At 41.4% G+C, this 20,084-nt stretch overlaps 1 protein-coding gene across 2 annotated transcripts in view; it reads right to left on the minus strand.

Moving 5' to 3' along the window:
• Positions 1-20,084, minus strand: part of Plcb4 (phospholipase C beta 4) — a 304,729-nt gene that overhangs the window by 82,322 nt on the left and 202,323 nt on the right. The window contains exons 7-11 of one of the 2 annotated variants that reach the window (XM_035446711.1): positions 15,683-15,762; positions 14,223-14,276; positions 8,043-8,124; positions 7,058-7,158; positions 6,349-6,406 (exon numbers count right to left, since the gene is read on the minus strand). In XM_035446711.1, coding sequence (XP_035302602.1) covers positions 6,349-6,406; positions 7,058-7,158; positions 8,043-8,124; positions 14,223-14,276; positions 15,683-15,762 — 375 coding nt within the window. Of the gene's footprint in view, positions 1-6,348; positions 6,407-7,057; positions 7,159-8,042; positions 8,125-14,222; positions 14,277-15,682; positions 15,763-20,084 lie in introns of those variants that run through there. The other variant, XM_035446712.1, reaches the window with a different exon arrangement.

Below are 20,084 nucleotides of genomic sequence, written 5' to 3' on the forward strand. Positions count from 1 at the left end.
AGTTCATATCTGAACTTACTCTGTTGGAGACTGATGGTAAAGACAGAAGAGATATGGCTCTCTCCCATTTAAAATTTGAAGACTACACGATAGAGTGAAAATGTTAAGTGTATTGTCTTCTACTTCCTATACCTTAAGTAAATGACTTGCCACAAATAATGTGCAAAAAAATGAGAGCAAATTATCTTTGCAGTATTTAAAAATTTACTATTAAGGCTAGTTTTATAAAGTGAAAAGTGACAGGCAGTGGTGGTGCACGCCTTTAATCCCACCACTCAGGAGGCAGAGGCAGGTGGATCATTGTGAGTTTGAGGCCAGCCTGGTCTATAGAGTGAGTTCCAGGACAGCCAAAGCTACACAGAAAAGCCCTGTCTTGAAAGACCAAAAAAAATGTAAAGAGAAAAGAAGATAATTAAAATAAGTAACCAGATCATGTACTAAGTGGTCCAAAGCCCCAAACAGTAACAACAACAACAAAAAACCTAATGTCAGAAAAGTAAATAGTTAAGTTTTAATCTTTCTTTAATAATAAGAGGTTTTTGATCACTCTGTGACTTTAGTTTTCTTGGGTTCATAGTTTTCCAAGGTGATATAATTGTAATGAAAATTAATCAGCACAGAATACTTCTAAGTGTATATTATACAAAAATGAATTTAAAATAGAGCAACTCAGAGCACCTTCACTCTACCATTATACTCACTTTGCTCTAGAAGTCCCCCAGTTGACTAAACTGAAGAAGGCTCTTATGGAAGCTGCTGATCTCCACCTTTTTCAATCAGTACAAAAGATGCTTCTTGCATTTAAGGAGCACCACACTTCTTGCAGTGATGATGCCCTGACTTCTCGGAATGGCAAGAAGCCCATTTATCCATTCTCTACCTGAGTGTGCGTGTGCATGCTTGTGTGTGCATGTGTGTGTGTGAATATGGGTATATACATGTCATGGCACGTGTCTGGAGGCAGTGGGTCCACTAAACTTTCTTACAGTTGACTGTGGGTGATAAGATTGCATTGTATCCTTTCTCGAATGAGGAAAAAGCAAACTTTCATAGAATGATGACCAATAAGCAAATATGAGCAAGAATTGATCAACAAATAGTATACTTTGACAACAACTTTACCCAGATGTATGAACAGACTTTGCAATATTATTGGAAAGATGCTTAAGAAGCAACTGCTTACAAGTTCATATAGACCTCTTTGCCCTGTTTACTTTGGGATGTTCTTCTGAAAAGGGGGTTAGGTACAGAACAATACCATTGGCCAACTGCTAAAGCATAGATGTCTCCAGACTCTGCCTTGTCCCATTTAGTTAAAAGTGTTTAAAGTGAAGGGATCCATGTCTTTTTGACAGTCTATCTTGATGGAGCATCCTTCTATTGTAATATTAAGGAATTATTGATTATGCTTATGTATATGCTAGACTGGAAACTGTTATACTAGTAACATGCCTTGATATGGTAGAGAACAGTGATGGGATCTATAGAGAAAGGGAAACTGATGTGGACAGTGGGATGCCAGGCAAGGGAAAACATGCTACACCCTGTAAGGATCTGATGCACCATGTAGCAGACCCCAATATTCAAGGGGATGAGGGTTTCCCTTGGGGTAAGAAGAATCATTTAAAAGCATTCCAAGAAATAAAAGGCCAACCACTTTCTACACATCTTTTCCCCCATAGACAATAGCACTAAAGAAGACGGGTAAGGAATGGAAAGGGTTCTTTACATACCCAAACATACAACACTCAGTTATGCCCAGTTTCTTTCCTAGTAAAATTAAGTCTTTGCCTTAAACATAAGATTACTGTTGAGGATTTGGGATTTAGAGAAATGATGAGGCAAATATATATATGTCATAAAAAGTGGGAGAAAAATGGGATACAGCTATGGGAGGAAATAGATGACAACAGGAAAAAGAGAAGGAAACCCAGACATTTCTGGGTGATTCTATACACATACTTACTAATGTACTGCTACTTAAAATGTGCTGTGTGGATGGCAGCCGCAGATTACCATCTCCTGGGAGATTTTCAAGAATGTGGACTCTGGGGGCCTCTCCCGAGATCTACTGAAACTGATTCCCTGGGTGGAACCAGAATGATTTGGGGTACAAGAAGAGTTATTTGGGGTACAAGGAGGTCTAGTAAACTTTCCAGGTGATTCTGACTTGCTCAGTTTAAGCATTATTGCTCTAGAGTTGGAGGTGAGCCTCAGCTGGTAGAATGCTTGCTCTGCCCTGTGGGCTTAATCTCGGGTACTGCACAGATTCAGTGTGGTGGAACCAATGAATGCTACAGACAATCAGATCCAGGTACCCTCAGAGTAGAAGGGTGCAGAAGAGTTCAAGTCAGAAACAGCACAGCACAGCAGTTCTTCCCAGCTCTGAGACATCATTAACTTCCACTCAGATAAACATGCACAGGATTTTGCTTCCTGGCATCCAGGGCTTTCTAAAATGAGGTTTAAATAGCTCTTAAGAGCAGGTCATGGAAACCTGTGCCAAGCAAATGAGATCTACTATGGAAAGTCTCCACAACTCTGTCCTCAGCTTTACTGAGAAAAGACATCAACTGTCTTTACTACAAGTTCCCTGGGAGAGAGGGATGCTGATCTAGTATTTAAAAAGTGCCATAAGAAGCAAACTAAATAACCAGCAAGGATAGGATCACTCACAGAATGGAATGCTCTCTCCTCTTCCTCTCTCTTATCTTTACACCAAAGAATAAAGATATTGTAAAGAGAAAGATTTGCGTACTTTCTTACATACTTCCAACTATAAAAATGTAAAAATCAGCTTCAAATCTAATGTTATCATGTAATGTGGTGATTCTCGTGTGAGGAAGTAGATAACCAGGGATACAACAGTCATGATTTTGTTTGTGTGTTTCTTTTTACTTCCATCATATAAGACCTATTTTCTCTTTCTTATTTTGGTTTTTCCTGCTCTCTATACAACAATCAGGTCTCCATGCCCTTAGCTGTTATTATGCTTACAAGAAGTGAAATAGATGTGGAGGTGGCACTGAAATCAAAGTATCTTATTAGCAATAGAGAAAAGAAAGTGAAACCACCTGATCCTGGAGACTGCATTAGTCTTGCTACATACAGCTGAGCTTATAGCAGAGCCCAACACTGGCAGTTCCCAGCATGGGCCTCCACTAGCTCTCCTTGATTGGAGCCTGCTATTCTTCACGACTCTGGCCAAGGAAGTTTCCTTCTATCCACTGGATAGAACCCAGAGACAGGGTGACACTAAAAGTTTAGCTGTGAGTAGTGAACCTGTCCGACTAAATTGTTCATCGCTCAGATTCTCTCCAACTCCACTAAGCACCCCAAGAAAGAATCCTATTAGTCTAGCCAGTGCTGCACAAACTTCCATGGCACACATGTTGCCTGGGAGTCTTCTTAAGTACAGATACTGACACCTCAGTGTATCCGAATTGCTAATAAGCTGCTAGGGGATACTAATACTGCCTGTCTGGGGAACCAGACTATGGCTATCTGTGACCAAGAGGCCCTGGAAAGCAGATGATAAATGAATCCAAAGCTACCACCGAGGCAAGAGGGGCACATACCCCACACAGTAACCAAGTAAAGGACTGAATCTTTCTCTCCATTCTACCCCTTGAGGGCAGAGATTAATATATTAAGCAGAAAGGAGGAGCAAGATTTAGAGGCTGAAAGATGGATGGGGGCAGCCAATATGCCACTGGCTAACAGGAAGGCGATTCCTTTGCCTCCAGTCAGTTCTAGCCAGTTAACCTTGTTGTATTTGCACCTATGGATTGTTTGTTGTTATAGCTGGGACTCTGGTTAACTTGTTCAATGCCCTTAGTTGAAGGGGTTTTCTAAGCTGACTGTTTCTGACATCAAGGTAGAACACTGCACCCTGACATCTGCATATATGGTGACCAGGGCCTTGTCCTTCCAGTGTTCCTCATTTTCTCTTGCCTTGCTGCATGATGCTGGCTCCCAAGTAGCAGAGGAACTGCCTGTTGAAGTTACAAGGCTGAGGTCCTGAGAATATGTTGAGGTCTGATCTTTTTAAGGTCACAGACCTTTATGTTCCAGAGCCTATTGCCTTCTGGATGAGCTCTGTCTCTTTGCATTACAAGATTTGGAGCTGCCCGGCCTAAAGATGTTTTGATTCTAGAGAAATTAATGGGATAAGAGTAGAACTGCTCAAAGAATGTGCAAGAAGTGGGGGTGGGGATGTGGAGGAATAGTGGAGAAAGAAGAAAGCACTATCTGGGGATGACATTTCGATTGAATTCCCAGGGTACGTACTTTTCTGGATTGTCCTATAGTACCTCTACAACCTACAGAAATCTACAAACACACTGATTCCCTTCATCTCATCTAAACATACAAGATATCTCCTTGCTTAAGGGGGAGCCAACGAGAAGGAAATATAAAGAACAAAGCCTATGACTGTCCACTGCAGTAGTGATGGAGAACAGCTTGCCTCACCAGAAGGAATATGGAAGGCAGAGCTAGAAGAGCATGAGAGATCTGTTTTCTTTAAATACTTCAATGTAAAAAGAAAAAGTTTACAAGTTTTATGAATGAACATTTTAAACTCCTTTAGAATTATGAAACTGATTATTAGGTAGACAAAGAGAAACCGTGTGTGAGAGGAAATGAATCCCATAAGAGGCTGTGAGAGTAGCACCTATCCTGGGGACTTTAGAACCGGTTGGAAACTACAATAGCATGATGCAGCAGGAATCACATGCTTAAGGATGGCTGGCCCAGGAAGCGATGATGAACTGACCATGTGGTAAGGTTCCCTCCTCTCTCTCAAAACATTTTCCTCCTAGAAAGCCAGATTCCTTCCCATCTGAGCAGCTTTAAGATGATCAATGAACCAAAGTACATGGCAAAGCTAAAGGAAACAAAGCAAAACAAAACAAACAACAAAAGGGAGGAGGCAGAAGGCTTACGGAAATAAAGTGGGACCAATTAACTTCAGAGAACTGTGGCACAAGAATGTGGATAAATAATATCTGGGTAAAGATTACAGTGTTCGGATGACTACAGTAGAATGGACTGGAAAGACAACATTTCCAGATAAAATGAATACTGCATTTCACTGAACAGATTACTCAATGGTGGAGGCATTTATGTGGATTTATGAAGTCCCTCTCTTTCTTTTCACAGAACATGTATGCTTGTGTCAAGTTTCAGATGTGGCCCTGGAAGCCACTGAGCCTGCACATAACGAAGAAAAGACCTTTGGCAAAGGTGTAATTTGTTTATATAAAGTGGCAAACCAGGGCCTGGCCATTCTCTTTTTGAGGCACCACCTGGTTTCTAACATGATGCTTGTGCTCCCTCCTCTCTGCTTCGGATTGAACAAGGGCCTCATGTATGCTAAGTCTGTGTTCTACCACCGCACAGGACTCCTTCAGCTCAGTCCTGCCCCTTCAAGCATGTCCTTGTTATATGGTGTGATTGTGAACTTAAATTCTCTCCGAACAAGACTGTATTGTCCATTCCTTATTCAAACTTTTCTAACTATATGTTGTGGGGGAAAGGTGAATTATTCTTTTCAATTTTAAAAGAGCCTCGGTGAGTTTTGCAAAAAAAAAAAAAAAAAACAAAAAAAAAACAAAAAACAAAAACACTTTTTGTACATGAAAAGAAAAAGCTTCATTTTAGTTATAATAGCAAAAATTGTGACCTTTACTTGTCTAAAATATTATTCTTGTACTTAAGCAAATTTTGTTGCCAGTTTTAGTCACTAAATGAATTGTGTTCTAAATTCAGCTCTGAACTTGTTTTGAAAATAAAGAGTGAAAAATTTAACCTGCAATCTAGTTAGCCTAACACTATAATTTGCCTAGGAGCTCAAATGTCAAATATTTGAACCTACGTATTTTTCTTACATGCAAACAATTAAAAGACAAAAATATAGGTTTTGAGTCCATGCAAAGGGTTGAGGAAAAGTTAGCAATGGAGAATCCAAACATAGTGTCATAAACTCAATCCATTCTTTTTCTACTTATGAGATCAACAGAATCAAAGTACCTTAAAAATCATCTTGCAAGAAACACAGACATATTTAATTAAATAAATACATTACAAATTTCACACATACACACAGAACCAGAGCTACACATCATAGCGTGAAACCAACAGGAAGTGGTGTGCAAAGCCAGCGTGGAGGAAGCTCAAGGACACACAGACAGCAGCTGATTTTTGCACCAGGTCAAGCCATCATGGAAAGATCAGCAGGTCAGAAGCCAAGCGAGTAAGGGTGCGTGACGCAAGCATGCAGTGAGGACACTGGGGAGGCAAGCCACTGCACACAGACTTATGGAGTTAATGTATGAAAAAGCTTACTTCGTTTAGAAAGCTCACTAATTGGTCTACCGTTAAATAATCAGTTTTGTCTCCATTGCTGAAAAGAAATGTATTAGAAAAAGTAAGTTTTTGTATATGATGCTACAGTAGGTACGATTTACATGTTGACATTTGTTCATAAATCTAATCTTATTCTCTAACGCTGAAGTAGGTGATTTCTCAAAGTGGTCAGGGAGTGTGGTGGGGGCAGGGGGAACCCAACAACCATGTTAAAGGAAAGGTAACATTCCCACTAGGTCACAGAAATCGCCTGCAAGATGCAATTCTTTAGCATTATCAAAAGACATTCTTTCAGAAACAACATGTAAGTCATCCATTTGAAATAACTGGAATGAATGGACTTCCCAACAACATATTAACATTCCAAATTGAAATCTAGTTAGTTCACATAATGGGTTAATACCTAAAGGAGCAGGTTAAATTGTAGGTCGTTAGTAAAGCCAATGCCGGGGGGAGAGGGGGGGACGTTCCAAGTGCTGTAATTAATCTATGTAAGTTTCTAAAAAAAAAAAAAGAAGAAGACCTCAGAGTGGGCTTCAATGCTACTAAATTAAGGGGTGAAAAATGTAACCCTGACTAGACATACTTGAGCTAGCAACACATATTTAAAGATTATAGCAATAATGGTTTCAAAATTTACAGGGGTAAAGATAGTACTATATAACACTTCCTCAAAATGAAAACTTACATTTTTTTAAAAAGGTCTTCTATATCTGTCCGAGGACAAATCTTTTGTGTCAGTTCGTAGAACTTTTCATAAGTAAACGCAGCAGGCTCAATTTCATCATTCTGTGGAGAATAAAAAGGGTCAGGTATTAAAGGAGCATCTCTTTCCTGAGAGAGAGTGGCTATCTGCCAGGTCCTGAAGTAAAGCCCTGAACATTCGGAGTAACCACAGCAAGTGAAATGAGGCTTCTCCAGTCATCATGATGGCATGGGTGACAAATGAGACACTTAGTGACACCTTCCTTTAGCACAGCTTTCTCTGGGAAATCCCTCATTGATCAAATACACAGAAATTTTTTCCAGTTCTCCTTGAGGGAAGATGTAAGTGCTCTCTTAGAGGATATGGGACAATCAAACCCAGTATTTATTTACACTTATTCTGGGAATTTTTAAAGGATCACAGAAAGGGACGGGAGCAACCAATAAATTTACCTGTAACAACGAATTGTAACGTTCAAGCGAGACTTCTAAACCCAGTCAGAGGCACAAGTCTCTCTTGCAGCACAAAAATTAATTTTAATGACTTGAATACAAAGGGTCATGAACATAAATGGATGGGATGGAAATAAATCCTCCATGAAATTCTGCAAGGCTGTCTGGAGGAACTGAGTTTATTAGTTAATAATTCATGCAGTTGCTATGCTAGGTTTAGGCAGTATGGCTGGGTGTTCTAAAATAAGCTCCATAAATTGTATAAAGAACAGCTGCCCTCTTTTCATCTCACCTTAATAAAGTTGACAAAAATCATTTTGAAGTGAAATAGTTGGGTTTTAAAACACTTGGTAAAGTGTTAACATGGTCATTGAAAGGGAAGAAAGAAAATGAACTGTTTGCTATGCTACTGACTCCAACTGATGGCAGTTTAACACAGTAATCTAGCTTATTACATAGGAATAAACAAACAACAATGACAACGCATTTAGAAACATGGTTAAGTCAGTGAATACCTTTCCACTGGGCAGACCTAATTCCTTGAGGGCTTGAAAGATCACCTTTTCTGTCTTCCCCGACGCAAAGGTTCTAGTAATACTAGAGCAGGAGAGAGAAAAAAAAATCTAACTTACTATTCATTGTATTTTCTCCAATACAACAACCCAAACACCTTAGATAAGGTGGGTTGAGGGGAAGAAAGAGAATAAAACTACCTTTTTATTTGACAGTGTTTTACATACCCAAATTAACTCTTCCCTCTGGTTACCAGGGCCAATTCTAATACATGTTGTCCCTTTACGTGCTTGTGAGCAAGTGGGTGTTGGACAAATGCAGTGATACATTTGGATCCTAGGAAACAATGTTCTTAGGAAAAACCAGGAAAGTGTCCGATGGTATGTATGGTGGCTCTAAAGGTGCTTGTGAATGATGCACTTAGGGAAAGCCTGTGTGTGACTCCTGTTCTCCTGGCTTGCAAATTTACTACAGTGAAATCCCAGGACCAGACATATTTTGGTTATTCTAAGCACTCATGAGACACCCTGCCATTCTAGCCATCTAAAGGTCTGGGATTTTACCATGGAAGTGGTGGGCGAGGACCCAATTAATGACTTCATCAGAATCTTGTTGCTTCCCAAGACACAGTATTTCTGAATAGCCTTTTAACTAGTTAGTGAAGGGAACATCAATGCTAGTCAAATTTTAACATCCTAATGGCCAATCTTCTTTATGTAAAGGGAGGAGAGATACACATTGTAAATGTGTTGGAGTTAACTTAGAATGAAAACTGAGTGGGAGAGGTTAGGGGGTATTTGGTATCCAGACACAGTACACATGGCTCTCAGCCTTGTCTCTGACTATCCAGGGAGCTTATTCACTCATTCATTAGAAGCCCAGGTCATGAGTTACTATAGTCATTGAAAGGTTAAATTCAGAAGGGCAGCCTTGACTTCAAGGTGAAGGTGGCTTTCACAAGTGAAATGTGGCTTTTCAATTGGAGCACTGGCATCTCACCCTCAACCTCACTTATACCCCACTGTTGATGTTCAATGGTTTATGTTCAACGAATGTGAGCACTGACAGCCAGTTCCTCCTGGGAGGTATGAGAAAGCACCACTTCAACTGTAGAGTTCAGCTTACCAAATTAGACCCAGAGGAAGGAACTTTCCATAAAAGCATTATGATGTGTCCATTTAAACCATTATTGTGCTATACTAGGTCCACGAAGACTCCAAGAAGTATTTTTAAGTGTTCTTGAGGAAACTGTATTCAAGCATAAGGGAGGCTGACAGTGGTGCCCAGGTGTGCTGTGACAGCAAGTAAACCAGATAATGGGTTTCTATCATAGTGTGTTATGTCTATATTTTTCTCAAGTCTCGAGAGTTCATTTAGCCTTTAGACACTGATTTGTGATAAGATACCATTTAACCTTTTCAATTTAAGGGCAAGTGGCTACTAAGGTGTCTTTCTTTAAGTATGCATTGAAATAATAACCAGGGGGCCACAGCAAGGTTAGGTGCCTGTGCATGGCAATCTCAGGTGGCTTCCAGATGACTCAAGGCTGCAAAGTTAGACAGGACTGGTTATAACATTGTGAAAACTGACCACTGTGGCCACAAGGACATGGAGTCCAAGCCAATTCTGTAAGGCAGAACCAAGGCACCATGGGGAGGGGTGTGAGACAAGTAGGGAAAACAGTCTTTGGTGCGTACATGGCTAAATGTCAAGAAACAGGGCTTAGAACAAGAAAGACAAGGAACAAGGAGATGAGAGAGAGCAGTGCTGATTTCTTAGATGTAAGTAGGCTTAGGCTGGGCAGCCTACAGACACATTTTCTCACTGTATGTAAGAAGAGAAGAGAAGCAACCCAGAATGGAAAATAGGCCCAAGAGCATCAATCAGACTATTTCCCTAGAGTAATGTTTATTGCCTTTGTTCCAGACATCTTTCCAAATCATTATTGAGTCTGAAAATTCATCTACTGTGATATGGAAGATAAGGAGCGAATCTGAATTCTCTCCTTTCCAGAAAGATGCACTTTAACCAGGGTTCTGAGAATAGCACACTAATCACACAGTTTGAGACATCTTAGACATCAGGGGAGCATTTCTTGGCAACATCCCTACTAATAGCATGATGGTGAAGGGACTGTGACATTATTATAACCTCTATATAGTTCTCTGGCTAAAGAGGTCCACTTTCTTAGTTCTTCAAGCTACCAGGTGCTCAATGAGATTTCTTTTTTTTTCTTGAGAGAGGGTCTCTAGCCTAGGATGGCCAGGAACTCCCTACAGCCTTGCAGTTCTGGGACTACAGGCACATGCGATCAAACCTGGATTAGGGAAACCAAGGCTTTGAATACAGTAGGCAAAGCCTCTACCAACTACGCTACACTCCAAGTTTCTGAATGAGAATTTATTCAATCAAAATAAACTGTTACCCCATCCCTTAAAGGAATTATGAAAGCAAACACACTGGAGGTGTTCTCAGTCCTACCACAGTTCTGGCTAAATTCTGTATTCTAGGGTACCTGTTAATGACAAGGAGAATATGAGCATAGAAGGGAGTCCACTTTTTCCCATATGTGATCTCCAATGTTTCTAAGACTTTTGAATACCAATTTCTGATACAGTCACAGAAGACTTCTTCTAGTGTAGGAGCAGGGCACTGCCCTTTGTGTGGTGCTGCAGCTTCAGGACATAGATGGATGGATAGTGTAGACCAGGTTGCTGGTATTATTATACCTGAGGCTTTTGGCCTTTCCTTTAGTAGCCCCTCCAGTCACTGTCCACAACAATGTAGATCTCCATCACTCAAATCTCTAGCCATAGGTCACATTCTGGGTTACAAGGAATGTGAGATAGAAAAGTTACTTTCAGAGCATGGTCTAAGTGGAAGAATGAACTCCAGCAAGCTGATGAGTTTGTGACAAAGGCAGAATGTGCAAGATCACAAACATGAAAAGAAAAGAGAAGAGGGAGGCAAGGAGCAGGGCCCCTTCATCAATCATTCCTGCAATTTCCTGTGGATTAGGTTTTGATTTAATGTTCAAGAGTAGGGGCCTTTCCCAAGCTACACAATGATGACTGTGATGCCAGATCCTGTTTTAACACAATGTGCACTACATTAATAGTTTCCATTTTAAAACCCTAGAATGATGGTGATGAAGTGACATTTTACAAAGTGTTTATCCTTCACATCCATTAAAGCATTCAGAACAATTTCTACCTAACCCTTGGCAGATCATCTACTAGGAGAGTTATCTGCCTTTTGTTGGCTTGGTATCAATTCTCCATCAACTCAAAACTAACTGCCCATAAGTCACAGATGTCTTGTGTTAAGTACCTATTAATAATGACAAGCACCAAAAAAAAATCCATGTCAAAGAGAGCTAAAGGCAATGCCAAAATAGCAGGCCATTTCCAGCAAGTGGTGGGAATGACTTTGCATGTGAGCATGCTGCACAGGGATTGGCAGAATCACCACTGTGGTATGATGCCGTGATGGGTGGAAGGCAGACAAGTGAAACCAGGACCTGTCATGATTGGTTACCAGGTCACAGAGCTCATACATTTGTTGTGGCCTTTAACAGATCCATGTATAGGATTCTTTGCTGCCATGCTACTACTCAAGTAAAGGAAGATTTTTCAATAACATTTTTCTAACCAGTCAGGTTTTTAGAAGCTTGTGAAAAATCCATCTGAGCACCCCTGCCTGGTAGTTGTTACCAAAGACACTTCAGAAGGATCCTTATTTTATTGAAAACTTTCCTTAACTTGAGCAGCAGAAAGGCAGTTATTTCATTGTTTCCAAATTCTTACCGCTCTTGTCTTATAGACAGTGCATATCCATACTTTGGAGAGTACATATGATGGTCATGTGGGACACACTGTCTATTATGCTTCATTTAATTTTTTTCCATGGTAAATTAGAAAATGGATTGAGAAATATGGAATTAAGAAATCCGATGGGTGTCTAGGATGGTTCTGCTCTGTATAACCATGGAGACATTTGCACAGGTCTATAGAATAGAAACTGTGGTATAGAATGGAGTATGTAGATAGACAAGAGGGAAAAGAACCCTGGAAATGGCCAGGAGTGACCACAATGCCACACCTAAATTTGCATCCACCCATTCAAGTGTTCTGAGCTTGCTGACTTGTTTGTCGTGTGTTAAAGATGGACCAGTCTAGGATGCACTCTTCTAGGTTTCATTGTTTTGTCAGTCTGTGTCTTTACTGAAGTCATTTCCAGAAAAAACATAAACATGAATTTGAGTCACAAAATCCTGGGAAGAGTAGGTTGGTATACAGGGAGTCTGGGTTTGCTTCAGGTTACAGGCACATATCTCCTGGCCTCATGTGGACACACACTGCTGCTCTAGGGCTGAGCCCAGCTTCTTTGATGTCTATGAATGCTTACATAAAGATCAAGTTTAGTCAAGAGAATTTAGTCAAGAATTTCCGTGTCTCCCTTCACAAGCCCTGACAGCTACACACAGACCATTAGCAAACCCTAAACTGTGAAAGGAAGTGAGAATCAGAAAAGAGGGGTGTGTGGGGACTCCTCCTGGGATGAAATATGTCAGAACTATGAGAGAACACATGGGGAAGATGCTTCTGGCTCACACCCTCTTCCTTTTGAGTTCCATCTGCCTTTTGTTCTCCGTCACTGTTAACTAGGGTATGTGAGGAAGTCTGTCTGATATGAAAATCTAACTCAACTCCACTGTGCTGCTTTTAGGGGCCACTGGGAGGTGGTTTTATTGTTCTTGGGTGTTGGGGTTAGCACACTTTTAAAACACATCTGAGATGGTTAGTTCTCTAGCCCTCTTTCCTCAGATATGGGCACAGCTGGAAGAAATTAGTCTGCAATCTGTACGGCCCATGCTGGCACTCTGGCCATGTATTCCCAGCCTCCCAAACTGTGAGAAAGGAACTTCGGGTTTGTATATGCTGAAGTCTATGGTACTTTGTTGCAGCAGCTGAATTTTGGGAAAGCCCCACCTTCTCTTGGGACCAGATGAGCAGCAACCTTGGGTGAGGAGGTGCTGGCAAGAGGCCCAGACTTGCCACAGTGCACCTTCACAACAGGGGTGTAGCCAGAGGGGGGGAGGTCGTTGATGCTCAGATAAGTGGAGGAACACAATATAAATCATAACAGCCCAGTGATTCACAGATTAAAATTCAGTGCTGTATTTCCAGACATCCTTTACTATGTTGATTTTTCCTTTCTGGGGGAGTTGTACTTTATTTCCACTGGTGATTATTAAAAAGTGAATGTACCACTAACAAATGGGACAAGCTCCAGGAGTACAATTGAAGTGAGGGAGGAGCAAAAATATGAACAAAGGAGTCAAGACCATGATGGGGAAACTCACAGAATCAGCTGACAGGAGCTAGTAAGAGATCACTGACTCAGGTCTGACAAATGAGGAATCTGCATAAAACCAAACTAGACTCCCTTAATATAGGTGACAATGGTGTGATTGGGACAATATATGAGGCCACTGGCAGTGGGTACAAGACCTAACAGTAATGTACAAACTGACTTAGTGGAGCCCAATCTATATGGAGAGATACCTTGCTGAGCCTAGACACAGTGGTGTGGGGGTAGCAAGGTACCTTGGTCCTGCCTCAACTTAGATAATGGTACAGACTTAGTAGACTTCCTATGGGAGGCCTAACCTTCTCTGTGGAGCAGATGGGAGGAGGGGAGAGTGGAGGGAATAGGATGAAAGGAGCGAGGGGAAACTAGGATTGGAATGTAAAAAATAAATTAATAAAAAAAAAAACTGAATATACCTGGCTCAGCCTAGACATGGGGGGGGGGAGATGTCTTGGTCCTACCTCAATGAGATGATGGGACAGACTTAGTAGACTTCCTAGGAGAGGCCTTATCCTCTCAGAGGAACAGATGGGAGGGGATGGGGAAAGTGGGAGGAGCGGGAGGAGAAGAGGGAGGGGGAACTGGGATTGGAATGTAAAAATAAATTAATAAAAAAATTAAAAAATATACAAAAAACTGACAATCTTTTTTTTTTTTTGGTTTTTCAATACAGGATTTCTCTGTGTGACTTTGGAGCCTATCCAGAAATATCTTAAAGGCCATGAGCACATGCAATTATATTATAGCAGGCTGGGTCTTTGGATTGGGATGATGACGGTAAGGAGAGCTGCACAGAATGTCTCGCTTACCTTCTCACTGGAATTTTACCAGTTGTGTTGGTCAGAAACGCCAGTTTCATCCAGCTGGAAAACAAGAGCAACACTGTTTTAGAGTGTCCCACCAGCACATTAAGAACCATGAAGAAAAGCTTCTTTATACAGAACATCTATTCTAAAGCTAAGATAATTCTAAGATGAATTTGGAGCCCTCAGATTTTAGTGCACTCAGTAAAATTTGAACTTAGTTCAACTTACACAATATTTTAATGGGTCTTGGTAACCTTTACAACATATTTACAGTAAAACATCTATCACCTGAAATTCAAATTTAACCAAGAGTCCTATATTTTAAAATCTGACACCCCTAGGGGAATTAGAACTTGAATGTTTGTACTGAGCAAAACATGGTGCCTACCCAAGCTTTCAGAACTCCCTTCACTGATGATGCCAGACACTAGGTGAGGTGCTTTCTGATTTCATCCATGTGGTAATCTGGTTCTCTGAATGGAGGACTATGAAGCTAAGGATTTGCCCAAAATGGCAAAGCTAGTGTTTACAGCCCAGAGTCCACACTGTTAAGCAACCTCTAAACAAACCATGAAGGTTAAGAACATAAAGTACCTAAGGGACTTTGGGCATACTGCATAAGTGGATCACTCTCATCACTCTCTTGGTGCTAGGGTCTCATTTTTCAGAGACAGAAGCTTTTCTCCACAACTTCTACACATGCTTGTCTTGGTACCTCATAGCTACCTGCCACTCAAAGACGCCACGAAAGCAGGCAGTCACACACAATTATGGACCACTGATTTTCTGCAATTTCTATTTGAGAAACTTGACCCTGAGAGAGGTTACAATTCTATCAGTGTGGTAGAGCCACTTGGGATTCTAGAAACAGTGAGCTGTAGTAAGATCTTCAGGCCCTGACTGAAATTTAGAAAGACATTTTAAAGAACCCTGAGACCCCTGACCACATATTAAACAGGAAGTGGTATTGCTGGGGGCAGGACTTCCTGCTTTATATCAGCAGCAGATGCTTTTTCAAATGCTTCTCTTGGCTAGACCCTTAAATTGTCAGCCTTATGCAGTGGCGACCAGAGACACCCTACCACCCAGACTACAGGCCGGGCATGCAGCGGTATCTATCAGAAGGTGGAGTTTAGGGGACACAAAACCAATGCTGAGAACCCTTCAAGGACTGAGTAGTCAGTGGCTTTTGGCTGTTGACCTGTTTTTTGTTTTGTTTTTGTTTTGTTTTTGTTTTTGTTTCTTTGTTTGTTTAATGCGGGTTTCATGAAGAGGGGTCATCACACGTGCCTTGCTAAGTGGTAGAAACACGGGTGTGTGGATTGGTCAACTTCCAAAGTCAGGGGTACAGAAGGAAAGGCAGGCAGGCACTGGCTGATCAAACGTGATGCAGTCTTCGCCTCCTAATCAGAACACTTAGTAGATAATTCCTAAGAACAAAGGGTGTAGCAAACAAAACTCACTGTTTCTTGAGGCATGTCATGGGACTGACATTGTTGGCCCTGAAGTTGTGAATGATTGATCTCAGGCCTTCTACCCATTGCTGAAAAGGAAAGAAAAAAAAAATCCCAGTGAGCAGTCAGTTGCAGTGTTTTATTAGACAGCCTGCCTCCTCTGTGCAATAAAACTACAAACTCTTCTTTTATCCCCTTCCTGCCACACATCCATCTATATTTTACACGGCTATATTTTATTCTTTAATATACAGCTTTCATTCTTCCCGTGAAGATAAATGTGGCATCTACCAGGCACAAAAGACTGGATGACTTCCTAAGCTTTCTACTTGCAGCCTGCTTAAATAGAAGTCTTATTATTTTAGTTGCTCAGCTATTCCTAAGCAATGCTGTACAGTACACACTGATACATTTGTCTCTTCCGTTTTAGAAGACAATGAGATGAGGCCCTTGTCTAGTATGTTCCATCTGGGCTGCATACATAGCTTACCTGTCAGCATTCTCCATCAAAGCCTTAAAAAGTAAGATTCCTTGCCTGCTGCCAGGGTACCCCAGAACAGGAAGGGAAGTGCTCACATGATTTCTGTATAAGGACCTGGACCTCAGTTGTAGTTCATACCATCACTCCGTGGGTTTACAACGAAAAGTGAAGACTGATTGAGTATGTAAGGGAAGAACTTTGGGTCTGTAATAGGGCATTTTACTAGAAAAAGCTAGCCCATGAACTAAGGCCAACACTGCGCTTGGATCCAATATCTAATGATAATGAATGCCATGAATGAGTGACACCTTGGCAACACGCTTTGTAACAAATTGGTACTTGGGAATAAACAGAGTTAAGACTCCTATTAAGTCCATTCCTTACCTCCCTATGTTTACAGTTAGTGCCAATGGAAGAAATATATTTTAGAATGGGTAGTAAACACAAATGTGAATGCCACTGATATGGATCACATGATTCCTTAATTTCAAATTGAATAGACCTAAAATTGGATGTCTCAGCTGGCGTGCAAGTGCTCCAAAGCCATGACAAAGCTGCTAGGCACTGTTCTGAGAATGCTCAGGAGAAACACTGTTGTTATCACAGAAGTTCCCTCTGCACTGCTACACAGTATTGCCCAAAAGCACCAGGCTGCACATCATCAGGACAGGAGATTCCATCTGTGCAGGACCTGAGTTGCTGACTGAGTTATAAGGGTGTGGTTCGGGTTCCAGTATTTGATGTCTTCTCATTTTAATTTTGGTAAAACATACAGAACATAAATGCTTCCCTCTCAGGGGCTAGATAACTCAGCAAGACCTGCAGCCATCAACACCATCTGTGCCTTTTTCCCCCTTGCCTTCACAAGCCACCATTCTGTTTTCTGTATCTATGTAAAAACACAGACTATACTAGGTATCTTATATAAGAATAATCACGCAGGATTTGCCATGTTCTGACTGGCTTAATTCTCTAGGCATAATGTTCTCATTTAACATGTGAATGTCATGGTTCATCCATCCATTCTTCTTTGGATGGATATCTAAGCTCCTTCTTCATTTTGGATACTAAAAATAATGATATGAATTATTTCGCATAAATGCCCATAGGCAAAATTGCAGGATCACATGAGAATTCTTTCAACTTTTAAAGGAAAAGCCACACTGCTTTCCATGATGGCTGTGTCATTTCATATTTCTGCCAACAGTGCATGAGGGTGCTAACTTCTACATCCTCGCTAACACCTACTTTTTTATAGGTGCCATCCTGTTGGGTGTGAAGCTAATGGCTTTTACTGCCTCTGAATGTTCCAGTCATTGCTAACAGCTTTCTGATGGAAGATGGAGGAGCTCTGAGAGGCATCTTTCCTTTTGTAGCTGGCAAAGGCCATTTTTCTGAGAACTGCAAATAGCATCAAAAGCTTCAACAAACAGGTAAGGCCTGGGTACTGTGAAAGAAGCAAGAAATGAAATAGGAACTTTAGAGAACTGCTTCGTTCCTCATCATCAGGCTTCTTGTCCTCTGTCAGGCTAAATATGGACTCGGTTCCCGGGAGATTATCAAATATCCTGTTATTGGCCGAACAAACCACAGGCCCACACAGTTTCCCAGGAGCAGACAGAAAAAGCACAAATAATTTGGATGGCATTAACTGAGGGCACTTTCTCAACCTGAAGGCTTGAATATTCCAAAACACAGAACGAAGTCCACAGTTTCCTAGGGCACAAAAGTGGCCAGTGCAGAGAAAACAACATTGCTGTTTTTGATCTTGCTAATTTCTAGAAAAAACCACCTGACACTGGGGGTGTGTGCTGAGGAGGCTAAAGCTGCCTTCATCCATTTTCTTGAAAACAGCATTGGGGAAGACTCTTGTTTATTAGAATGGAAAGGTCACCACAAGAACCATGTGGTAGCATATGCTGCCACCATCCTCAGGGTCTGCTCAGCACTGGGCAGGGAGGGCTATGCTGTATTCATTTTGCAAGGATGAAAGCAAATCCAAGGGCCTTGCCCAGAGTCACAGAGCAACTGGCTTGGGGCAGGCCTTCATGTGGGATATTTTCACTCAATGGCTCGTTCCACCTCTCCCTTCCTAATGAGGGAAAGTTCTTCCATCCCTCCCCCATCTCCGTGCAACTACTCAGGTCAAACAAACAGTATAATGAGTCCTGGTGACTACAGGAAAAATGTTAAGGTTTGGCATGTTCTGTTGTTCTTTTCAAACATTAAATAGACCAAATGCCAGCAGGTGTCAGTAGAGTCCTAGAGTTTCCTTGAAAGTTTTGCCAGGAGTGAGCTACAGGCCTATTGACTGCTTTGATTTCCAGATGAACAGTTTTTAAATGGTGACTTAAGACAGGCCTGTTTTAAATTCTTAAAGGAAGCTTGAGTAATTTATCAGCATGACACCTTTACATCTCTGAGCCCCTGGGTAACAGACATGCCTTGGTGGGGCCTTAGGCCTGCCACAGTGGGCACCTTCTGGTTCTGATGTTCTGAGTGGACACAAGCAGCCTGCGTACAACAGAACTTGGGCGTGGCATCAAACAGCACCTGAACATGAAGGAGGGGCATGGTTTCCCCACTGTCTCAGAAGGCTGTAGCTTTATTAAACTTTTTCAACTTTCTTTTAAAATTTGGCTTTATTTATTTTATTTGTGCTGAATATTGAAGCCAAGAACTTGAGCATACTAAACACACATTCTACTGATAACTCTTTTATTCTCTCACTCTTTATCCTTTCAAATACTTTCTAAATTAACTTAATTGTATCCCTTCACAGGGAAATGAAATCCTTGAGGAGAATTCTGAAGGATTTTTCTGAGCATGGAGGAAAGGGAGCAGTTCCTGGGGATATTGGGCCTATCTTCTGGCATTCCTTGACTTCATTTTGTCCATGCAGGCAGCCAGACGGCACCCAACCTCCTGGCAAATGTCTTGGCCTTACTCTCCTTACTGTAGAACACTAGAACCCCTCCCCATTAAGAGAATGCAGGAACACACACTTACAATAAAACTAGACTAAAACCACATGAATTTAAACTGAGCAGAAATGTCAATGTTTTTTCTTTAAAAAATTAAGGCACAGGCAAGGGGTTCATTGTGAGTTCAAGGTCAGATTGGTCTACAGAGCTTAGAAAGCCAGGGTTGTGGTTTAGCTTCCTTCTCCTCATTCCATGTCTCAGATTCCAGTCCTAGCTCTTGCTAGAGTCAGCATCACCCCAAATCTCCTTATTCATCTGGAGACAGAATTGTCACTTCATTCTTCAGTCCCTGCTCTACAGACAGTGGGATTCATCTCAAGGAAATATGCCCAACAGTAGCCACAGACCTGCTAGATAGCGCATCCCAGTAGCCAGGAGTGGTGGTACACTCCTACACTCCCAGGTGTCAGCCTGAGCTACACTTGTAGAGCTCTCTCTCTCTCTCTCTCTCTCTCTCTCTCTCTCTCTCTCTCTCTCTCTCTCTCTCTCTCTCCCTCTCCCTCTCTCCCTCCCTCCCTCTCTTCCTAACTCCTCATTCCCCTCTCTCTTCCCTCCCTCCCTTTCTGGACCAGCATCAGGTTGGCTTGGAAGCTATTAAAATGTAAGTGATCATGTCTAACCTCCTGATTCAGTATGTAGGGATGGGTGTCATAGGATGGGGACCTGAAATCTGTTTCTTTTCATTTGTAATTTTTGGGGATGGGGTATATAATCTAGGGTGTCATAAATGAGAAGTGAGTGCTTTATTGCTGACCCACAGCCTCAGCCCTCAGAAAGCTGTTTCCAATAAGTTTTGTAGTTAATTTTTCTGTAAACTCTGATTGAAGAAGCAAATTCTAAACACACACACACACACACACACACACACAGAGAGAGAGAGAGAGAGAGAGAGAGAGAGAGAGAGAGAGAGAGAGAGAGAGAGAGAGAGAGAGAGAGATAAATGGAC

The sequence above is a fragment of the Cricetulus griseus genome, chromosome 6 (assembly GCF_003668045.3).
Source record: "Cricetulus griseus strain 17A/GY chromosome 6, alternate assembly CriGri-PICRH-1.0, whole genome shotgun sequence".
Lineage (NCBI taxonomy): Eukaryota > Metazoa > Chordata > Mammalia > Rodentia > Cricetidae > Cricetulus > Cricetulus griseus.